The sequence below is a fragment of the Elaeis guineensis genome, chromosome 11 (genome assembly GCF_000442705.2).
Source record: "Elaeis guineensis isolate ETL-2024a chromosome 11, EG11, whole genome shotgun sequence".
NCBI classification, from domain to species: Eukaryota; Viridiplantae; Streptophyta; class Magnoliopsida; order Arecales; family Arecaceae; genus Elaeis; species Elaeis guineensis.
Genome location: NC_026003.2, coordinates 109,877,401 through 109,888,263, shown reverse-complemented (window position 1 = coordinate 109,888,263; position 10,863 = coordinate 109,877,401). Strand labels below are relative to the sequence as shown.

The window sequence follows — 10,863 nt, the reverse complement described above, 5'->3', positions numbered from 1 at the left end:
AACATCTTTGTATAAAGAAATTATTAGGTGGACTGATTCTATTCTAAACAAAGCTCATAAAAAATCCACACATTGATGGGTGGTTCATTAATTGCTATTCATGATGGATCATGAGTAGCTCTGAGGTGAAAAGAAGCCAATCAAAACAGAATGAATCCACCTAATAATTTTTTTCTTATATGGGGATAAGGCTGCGTACATCCTCTTCAAACCCGCAATGATGGGAGCCTAATGCATTGAACCATCAATCATTGCACGGAGTTGGACAACATGTCTCAAGATTGGTACATGTAATTGGGATCTCCTCTCAATGGAAGTCAGACTGCTGATTTATTGCCCAATTTGCCAGGGTTGCCTTGTATCAAATATGTGCTGGTTGCCCGCGTCCTCGGACCACAGGTAGACCACTTCCATTATGTAAAGTAACAGGACCAGTTCCATGTTCATTGACGGTGCACAAAGTACATTTGAATGGGTCTCATCAGGCTAAGTGTTGTTAGCCTTGCTCCTGACCTGGTTGTCACGAACTCCATAAGTATTCCAAGTGCAGCAACGTCCGTCTTTTCCTCCCACCAAGTGTTTGGCTGTATGCTCCCTCGACCCTCGCCCCATATGGTCGCCACCTGTTAGGTCCATGGCCGTGCCCCAAAGGAGCCACCGGACGGTGTGGCGATGGGATGAGCTAAGATGGCTCGGTGCCACCCCTAAAGCCATCGGTCCACCCCTCCTTGCTGAAGATCCCACCAGGCCATAATGCATGATCGATCCTCCGCCATTGGTTTTGCCAGGAACCCATTGGAGTAGATCGATTCTAGTACCTTCGACCTCTATGACCTTGAGTACAGCAATTGGAATGAATAAGATCGAGAGAGCGTCAGATGAGGACCGGAAGCACTACTGTGGAGAGGAGCTATGATCTAATTAGCATTGTGTTTTCCACTTTCCTCTTTTTTGCTGCTTTGTTTATGAAAGACTTGTTTGAATGATTGGATCAAGACAACTAGCACATCATAATGTTACAAGTTGAGTTAGGTATGTATTCATAAATATCCAAAATTAGCTTTGGAGTGGGCCACTCATTCCTATAGCAAGAAAAAATATCTTAGCCCAATCATAAATATCCAACAGGTTTGTTTCTTCATATATTCATAATTACCTAGTAGGTTTTTTTTCTCTCTATCGGATTCGGGATAACTCACTCCAAAGTTACTCTTGAGTAGTTATAATATAGATCTGATGCCGGCCAGTAATCTTATGATTTTGTTGGTCGTACTAGCTTAAAATACAAATCCTATAAAGTTTTCAGCTTTAATGCCACCATCCAATCAAGTCCTAAGTAAATTGCCTTGTAATTCTATTTACATGAGAAAGGGGTCCATTTGCATGCATCAAAGGATGGTGGGGCTCACCTAGATTGACATGCTGGATCCGTAAAGTGAGTGTAATGGAAAGGGCATTAGAAAAATAGGTACAATAGATCCACGCTTTATTCACTTTTTGTATTTTTGGAGGAGTGTTTGGAGGGAGGAGGGACAGTGCCACATCGGCCTCACTAGTGGAGGGGAAAGGGTTGAAATTATCATGACAGAAGCAAGAATCGGAGGTTGAACACGTTCGATTCCTCCATCTCCTCTTTTTATGACTGACGATGAAGTCAAATTCTTTGGCTTTTCATCATTGTGAATATTACTTTCGGTTGCAGGCTTATCAAGCTAGCTTGGAACTTCCTCCACATCTCACTGGATGACAGATTTTTTAGCTGGTATATTGGAGGGATCTGCATTGGGAGAAGTAGAATTTTACTATATACTAAATAGATTTTGGATACTTATACAAAGTCAAAAAATTCAAATAATTTCTAATTATTTCTTTTTGGATAAGATCTTAGATTGTTATAGTTGAGATCAAAGCAGACTGAGTCGATCTAATGGGACTGAAGGGTGCTATAGCATTGGCTTATTTAAGTTGACTATTGGATAGTCCTAATACTTATAAATACATTTGTAATATTTGTATTTAGATTTGAATAGATTTGGACTCTTAGCCTGTCAAGGATATCATGGCTTAAATAAAAGGAGTGTGTGAAGGCCTATGCCAGTATATATTTAATTCTACTTAGATTACATACTAAGTGGATCTTAAAGGCTTATACAATATTAAAAAATCTAAATAATACCTTCTGTCTAGTTTTTGGATGAGATTCTGGAATATTGTACATACATCCTAGCATTAAAATGATTGCCATCTAGTCGGTGTTAGTATATATGTGATTTTTGAACAAGTTTAGTCAGTTAAATCTAGATATAGTTACTTTAATTTTTTTATTCAGTTAGGAGACTAGACATCTTCGTTATTATTTGATTAATTGGTAGACAAATTTGAGATTAGCAAAGAAACCAGAATATGAGGGTTGTATCTAGTAGCTCTAACAACTCAAAACCCATAATTTCAATATTCCAATAGCTTCGTAGTTGTCAGATCCACCAAATCCTTTTAGTATTGGATGCTATCTTTCTTTCACAAGGAAATGGTTGAGGGCAATTGAACATGTCAAAGATAGATACATTTCTAGAAGTGTTGCCAATTCAATACTCTTTCCAATGCTTCTTAATATAACTAATTATAAGGATTTTTAATATGGAAGGAGCCAATGAAAAATTTAATGGACAAAAGAGAGATAAGGTTGGATGCCAAGAGTTGATGTATGTATTCAGGTTGTAGGGCCTTAGTCACCATCCATGAGGAAGAAGAAATAACTAAATAAAATTTGGCATTTAGAAGCCCAGAAAAATTTCTCGTGCGATCTGCCCATTGCATAACTCATTTGTGTCAATTAGATTTCCTTATTGTCTTGCTTATGCTTACTGCATTAACAAAGTCAAACATTTCATTAGTAACCCACAAACGATTCATAAACACCAAGATTGTCCGGATTTACTGTACAAAGTATGGAAAATTATATAGGATATAGGGTCCTCAAAAGATAAGTTACATGAAGAAGCCCAAAAGATCTTTAATAATGAAGCATGGTTTAATATTAGCATCAGTCATCTTTCTTAAGAAAATTCTATTTATAATAACTTAGGATCTCATCTAAAAGGGCTAGTTGGAAGATATTATTTGAATATCTTGGCCATATATAAATATCTAAGATCTCTTAAATGCATAGTGGATACAGAACTACACATATACTTGCATTAGTCCTCACATGCTTTCTCTATTTAAGTTTTGGCATCTTCGACGGGCTAAGAATTTTAATCCATTCATATCCAATTACAAATATAACATATTTATTTTAATCCATTCATATCCAATTACAAATATAACAAATTTATTCACATATAGTATTGATTAATCAAAATAGCTATGTTCGTACTGTAGTATCTCTTAGTTCACATAAGTCATATATTGAGTCAACCTAGCATCTCACCGAAAGAAAAATTAGTTGAAAAATACTATTTGAATTTTTTAACATTGTATGAATATTTAATATCTATCCAATGCATAATCGAGCAGAAATAAATGCACGTCTTTACAGATCCTCACACCTTTCCAAATAGTAGAGCTCTAAGAAATTTGATCTTGCTCTTAGGACTGAACTTTCTCTTTTTATGATAAGGCATAGTCACAGCTGATCTCTATGAAGCTTCCTCATCTTGCATGTACCTCCAGCACCATTTAGTAAATCTTTCATTCCCCAGCCCCATCATTCTCCTTCTTGCAAACCTTTCCCCATCGCACTAAGCACAAGAAAATAAAAGCCTGGCCCTCATCTTCCCAAAGGAAGGTCCAGCGAATCTTGCCGATGACCCACCATAGCAATCTAAACATAGACACATAATAAACTGGAAGAACGGAAAGCATAACATTGACGAGAACCAACCGACCACCCATGGAACTAATGGATATTCAACAACAAATAGGGCCAACCCATATACCCTTGATACGAGAGCAAGCATTTTCTCTGCCCGTCTCCAAGACAACCAGTGCTAAACATGAAACCGACACTACCATTGGCACTATATATGTCATCATAATCAATTTCAATTACCTAATACCCCACCCCGTGTCACCCTAATACGGTGCAAAGTCCTGATAGAAAATAAAACACAAGCAACCATTAGAATTAGGAAGCAAGAAGCATACATATGATTGAGATTACGGATCCTTTGTCTACAATATGCTTCTGCAGAGATGTGAGAATACCTTCATTTTATATACTTCTAGCTTTCAATTCTTAATATGAGTAAATAGGTAATACATAAGATCAATCTGTTATCCATGCACAAAATCTTTAAGAAAAAAAATCTTTCTTAAATATCCAATATATCGGTGAGTTACTCCCTTTAGTTTATTTTTGTTAAATTTCTACCTTTTAGAAAAGAACATCTTGCATCATCACCAATTTGCAGTTTCTAATTTTCCTTCGCTACCTCCAACAAATATATATAAATATATATATATATATATATCCAACAATATCATACAAGAATTATCAAAGAATCCTGGGACTTTCATCAAGCAAACTAATAAAATCAAACCCCCTGCACTTTCAACACCACATGTTCTAGGGTAGCAAGCATTTACTTTTTAATCAATCTTCTAAAATTCCATGATAATAGAATAAAAACAACTCTAAAGGGATCTCTAAATTCCAACAAAGCTGTCCAAAAAAAAATTCATCAGAACATGCATATCCTAAGGGGTCAAACTTATTGGTTTATCTTCTAATTGCTCCCTCCACCCCTTCCCCCTTTTTCTTGCTGGGTCTCCTGTTAAGTATTTTCTTTCATAAGATCTTTAAATTGTACTTTTGCCATGTTTAGGTGCTAATTCTTTGCACCTATACCATCATTTTTTGTGTGCGCACGCTTTTGCCATGTTTAGGTACTAATTCTTTACACCTATACCATCATTTTGTATGTGCTGCGTGCACGTGGGGATAGACATGCTAACTCAACCAGACATAAAGTACATCTTTAGAACAAGCATAATTATGTTACATTTTTAGAGATCCATAATAATAATAATAATAGCAACATCAAGGAGAACAACAATAATGATAGGAGTAATAGTAATTAATATGAGAAAAAAATGATTTTTTCAATGTTATCTTGAGCATATATCCCAAACAAACCTCTAATGATGGCTACCATCAAAATACTTAAGTATTTGTAGGTTGTGCAGTTTCACATTCTTGTCAGAGAATTTTAATTTATGAACTAGCATTTACCACCAATAGTACTTTAATGAGAAAGCACTTATATCACAATTTTTTTTATGGATTTTTTAAAACTATTCCTTACATCATTAAAGTCAGATTGCCAAGTTGCAAGAAAAATGAGAAATTTATCTCTTCATTTCCTTATCCAAATGGTCCAAATTGACATGAGGTTCAACCTTTGCCACACAAAAAGATTTGCAAATCTTCTATTTTGCATCCTTTCAACATCTCTCTAATTCATGTCTCCCTGCTATAGAGGGCCCTCCTCTTGTCGGTGTTAGATTTTAGCGCTTGGTAAACGCTTGGATTATTTCAACACTGTACCCAAACATTCTTAGTCTTGTCAATAAGATATATTGAATCTCACCAATGATTAATAAAAAAATTTTAGCATGCTTCATGAGGGGGGAGTAAAAAAGATATATAGGAGGAAGGAGGGGGATAAATTTACCCTACAAGCAAAGGAAATCTTATAGTACAGCACTCTACAAAACCTAGGTATTCCATGTGGTGTGGTGCACCAGTGGAAGTAAAATGTGTGTCCAAGGATTCTACGAAACCGTATACGTATATTCCTGCACCAAACAATGACGGCACATCTGCCCAATTCATGCGACGACATTGTCCACATCCCACCCTTCTACTTAGGAACCAAAACTTAGTTACAGTACAGGACCCACCTACCCATTTTATCCTACCCGCCCGAAACATAGGTCAAGTGTACCATATCCACCCACTTACCGTTAGCATGTCCCTATCCTTGACCCCCACACGGAGACCCACCGGCCCCCTGGACTTCTCCCTACCCGGCCAAGTCATGCAGCAGCTGAGCTTCCATCAGGTTTCTGTAAGGAAGGTTCTGAGCCTCCCCATCTAAGATAGAGAACTGGCCCGGCTGGCAGTCCTCCATCTGCTCTCTGGAGAAGAGCAGAGAGTGCTGAGAGGCTGGGGAGAAGGATAAGCTCATGCCCCCTCCGTTGTGCTGCTGCAAGCCCAGAGTTAGGGAGACACCACCACCACCGAAGTTTGGATTGCTGCACTCACCGTAGGAAGTGAAGTCCAAGTCCACCACACCGAAGTTCTCGGCCCTCGGGACGGCCGGGTGGTGTGGTCGCCGGGGGTCGCGGTAGGAAATCTTGTTGTTTGTGGGATCCCTTCCGTCGGTGCGGTGGTGGCTACTGTTGACGATGGAGGAGAGGGAGTCTGAGTCGTTGAGGAGCTGCCCCAGTGTGGGCTTCTGGTCCTCCGCAAGCAGCTGTAAGGAGCTAGAATTAGGGTTAGGGTTTCCAGGCCCGGGGTTGTTGTCGTTACTGTTCTCCTCATTGGGTGTCTGCCTATCCTTCTCCTTTATTTCTTCCAAGTACATTTCCTCCACCATTGGTTTCCATAGCCTGACCCTTGCGTTTATGAACCAATTGTTGACCTGTAGTGGAAACCAAGCAGCCATTACACAATTATTTCAGAAATTCTTCGACACTATGGGGTCTTGGATGCATTGCCAACAAGAAGACACAAGGCTGTTGCAAATGTATTAATACATGGAATAATATATAAAGAAAAGATGGTGAGATTCAAGGTTGGAGGATAGATTAATCAACGAAAAGGATGTGTGAGATCGATGTTGACGTACCTGGCTCCTGGAGAGTCCCGTTTGCCGAGCTAATATATGCTTATCGACATCGCTGGGGTACCTGCAATCAAGTTTAATTTATAAGTCCAGGGGCGATACTATTTAGAGGTTTAGGCATCTGATAGCTAGGTTTTTTGGTTTCTCTTGTCCCCAACGAGGTCTGCGTTTGTTGTTTACGATATAAAACAAGGAATGGGTATGAGAAGTGCTAATGTCATTAATAATTAGTGAAGCAACAACCAATAGAATTCTACCTGACACCAGCTGTATTAAGCTGAAAATATATATCCTAATTATGAATGCATTCAGAAAAATATCTTATTCTTATATGAAGACTGGGATAGTTTAACATGGAGCTTGTATCAACAACTGTATTACCCTAAAACATAAGGACTTTGACCATTTCATGGTTCATGTAGACAGTAGCATAAGATGAATATGTTCTTGAGGGGAGATATACGATCTCTCAGGCCTTTCAAGAATTTGTGTGAAATTTTTGCAAGTTAAAATGATTAAAGAATACATTCATGTAATGGGATAACTCCACTTCTTTTTTGTGTTCTTCTGTATATCTGATATGAAAACTGGGATCGTCTAAAATGGAAATCGTGCCAACAACAACGTCATCCTCAAACATCAGTAAAACCATTTCATATAGTTCATGTAAGCAATAGGTAAATTAAAGATGAATATGTACTAGAATGATCTTGCATGTCTTTTAAGAAAGTGAATCTTTTTTTGTAGTTGAAATGATTATTAATTAGCGAATACGAGCAATGGAGAAAATTCATTCCTCTTTTGTATTACTTGTGCGTATCTCAGAGAGGAGAGAGATTTTACGGGTGAAGAAAATGCTCGAAGAGCCATGCTCGCAGGATCGACACGGAGCGCTCTGGTAGGCCCCGCTGCGGCCGCCATGGGTGGCTCTCCATCATTCCAGCCTGCTGAAAGGCTTTCTGCTGTCTGAGACACTGGTCGAGCAGTTTGAGCCTCGGGGTCTCACCTCTGGTCGTCCCTGGTGCAACCGGGTCCTTCTCTCCCATAGCCTTTTTCGTCACCTGGATCTGGCCGACAATCCCATCCCTCAGACACCGGAAGTGCTTCGACATGGCCTTGGATGCCAGGATAGAGTATACCCTAGCGGCCCCTTCCCCGGCCACCGCCTCAAACGACGAGACCACCGTCCTCATTTGCTCACAATATTTCTTGTACCTCCTATCCACCTGAATTAGTGAATCCAAAAGGAATGTTCACATTAATGTAAAACAAGAAGAGAAAGAAGAAAAAGAAGAAGACGAGGAGGAAAAGGAAATAACAGTGTAGAGCTTCTTCTAGAGCTACCATGGGAACCATCAAAGTAAGCCTCAGAATGTACAGCAGCAACATTTTTGTATTGTAACAGTGGAGCTTTTACATCAAATGGTTTGGTTCTCTACCATGCTTTTCAAGTACACCATGGATTTCGCTAGTAAATTATAGCAAAATGCAACATGAAAATAGTAGATAAATGGATTTCATAGTAAAAAATAGGTGATCTGGTGGGTTCCATTCAATAGATCAGGTAGAGGACTGGTAGGGCTGCTTAGATGCCTAAGTAAGGGAAAAGAATAGAGGTTTCCAAATGTAAATGGAATGCCCCGAAATATCAATCTGTCCCTCCCTCGGCGCAGCATCGCATTAATGGTAGGTTTGCCAGTCCGGCATAATTGAACAAAGATTCAAGTTTCCAAACCAATCAATTCCTACCCCTGGTAAAACGTCAAATCCCCCACTCCTCTCCCTCCTTCTCTTTCGCACCCACTAAGATATGCTCCTCTCTTTATCCCTCATCAATTATGCACTCATTTATCTTGCTGTCTTTACTCTTAGGAGTACTTATAATACAGAAGAAATAATTATGTTGTTCGGTACAACAGTTTCAAGTGTTCTTAACCATGGAGGAAGAAATTAGCCAAGAGTAAGTAGCTCACCTCTTCTAGCATCGACGAGAGCTCAGCCTTCCTCTTCTGTAGCTCAATAATGTCAAGAGAGTAGAGGGATTGGTTCCATGAAGAGTTGGAAGAAGACCCTCCTTCCTCCCATTGGTTTGTTTTGTGGGACTTGTGCTTCGAGGAACTGCTGCCCGCACCTAGACTGCAGAATTCGTTGAGTAGTTCTTGCGCTGGAGTCAAGTATTTGGAGTGCTTCAGCTGCTGTACTTGCTGATGGGATTGTGGAAAGAGCCTCCTGTCTTCAAGTACTTCGGTGGGTTTTGAGAAGAGGTGCTGCTGACGGAAGGCATGTTCCATGCCGTCGATGGCCTCGGAGGGCTCGGGGTTGCACAGGGACAGGGATAGCCCCTGGCTGGGCTGCTGGTTCCCATCGGTAGGCAATAGACACCTCAGCGAGGAATCTTCGACCAGCATCCGATTCGACCGCTGCCACGAATTCATCATCGTCGCTGTCACCGCGGTCTCGGCTGTGACCATAAGATTCTCGTTCGATGAGTGGGAGAGCTCCCCTCCGATGCTGGAGGAGCTGCTGCCCACCTTGGGGAAGAAGCCTCTCCCCAGCATCTCCATCCCGGCTTGAAGGCTGTAGAGCTCCTGGTTGGGCTCGAAGCTCTGGATCATGGAGTTTCTAGTGGAGGAGAAGTCGTCGTAGCTGAAAGCTGGAGAGATTAGAGTCCCTAGCTTCTCTGGGTGGTGATGCGCCATCTTGTGCTCCAATAATTGAGAGAAACTCTACCTTATAAGAACCTGCAGCAATAATTAATTGGAATCAAGATCGCCCACCCGCACCCAAAACAAAACTAACTAAAAGAGAAGTGAAGGATCAAAACCTTCAAACAGGCAATCAAAAGATTGATGAGAAAAAAATAATACAACTCGATCGCTTGTCATATGCCACCTTTTTCCAGGTATTAGATATAAATGATTCAAGGTGATCTATAAGAGAAGGGTCGAGGTAGGCCAGCCCTTACCGGTTTTGGAAGAGCATAATTAAGGCCCGTGTTCTCTCTAAAGAGGATGGTATCGATGACGCCGAACCCAGGGATTGGCGAAGATGATGAGGAGTCAAAGGCCTTCTCAAGAGTACACCTAATAGAAGAGTTAGTGCTTCCAAAGACAAGCTAAAAGGAAACAAACCCTCACTCCCTAATTAAATCTTGTGCCTTCCATGAACAAATCCATAAGAAGACAGAAGTGAAAAGGAAACGGAAAAGATAAGAAAAAGATACATCATCAGCAAGTAGAGTAGAGCAGGATCGTATACAGATCTTCGTCCTTTCATTTGAGCAAACCTACCAGCCGCCGCATGGCCTTTATTCGCCCTTCACCTCTCTCCCTCTCGCCCTATAAGCTGTATCTATAAAATGGACCCCTTTCTCTCTTTCTTTTTGCTGGACCTTGGCTCACCCTACCTCTCTCTCTCAGTAAATAGCTGCAGCACTTTAATAATTGTCTCTTTTCCTCGGAGGAAGAAAGAGTGGCCAGATCTCGGATTGGCACGAATCCCAAGTCCTCCAAAGTGGGGTTTTGCCTTCCTCCTGCTTCCACCCACTACTTTTTCAGATGGCCTCCTGTTCGGTCCTGCATCCTCTGCCCAGAAGAAGGCGCATGGGGATTGGGTCTCAGAGGATTGGTGTCACTGCCTCTCGCGTTCCACTGCAAAGCACAGGAAAGCTAGAGAGAGAAAGAGTCAAGATAAGGGGAGGAAGATATAGATGGATAGAGAGGGAGGAGGGGATGAGGGGGGTGTTGGCTGTAGGAGTAAAACAGTGGAATAGATGCGCCTGGAAAATATTCTGAAAATAGGGGCTGGCGCCGACCCAAGGAGGTGTGGTCCTCCATTCCCAACTAATTCCCATTAAAACGCATATTAAAATGGGGACCAGACAACATGGGACCGCCTCTCTTTTCCTCCCCAATCTATTCTTATTTTCCTCTCCACATTATTTTACTCCTTGGTGGTCCTCTCACGCTTTCCATACCTCGCCAAATCCGCTTTTATTTTCTTATGTAGACTT

The 10,863-nt window shown here is 40.7% G+C and overlaps 1 protein-coding gene across 2 annotated transcripts; it reads right to left on the bottom strand.

Annotated features, from left to right (window-relative positions):
- Positions 1 to 5,648: 5,648 nt before the first annotated feature.
- Positions 5,649 to 10,598, bottom strand: LOC105054222 (homeobox protein BEL1 homolog). Of its 2 annotated transcripts, none has more exons than XM_010935690.4 (6): positions 10,075 to 10,598; positions 9,817 to 9,934; positions 8,825 to 9,592; positions 7,695 to 8,077; positions 6,855 to 6,915; positions 5,649 to 6,647 (listed from the first exon to the last, which is right to left on the bottom strand). In XM_010935690.4, the coding sequence occupies exons 3-6, from the start codon at positions 9,548 to 9,550 to the stop codon at positions 6,027 to 6,029; spliced, it is 1,791 nt and encodes a 596-aa protein (XP_010933992.1). In that variant the 5' UTR covers positions 9,551 to 9,592; positions 9,817 to 9,934; positions 10,075 to 10,598; the 3' UTR covers positions 5,649 to 6,026. The 2 variants fall into 2 exon arrangements, with proteins under 2 accessions (XP_010933992.1, XP_010933993.1); XM_010935691.4 differs by having other exon boundaries at positions 9,817 to 9,918.
- Between the last annotated feature and the right edge of the window lie 265 nt (positions 10,599 to 10,863).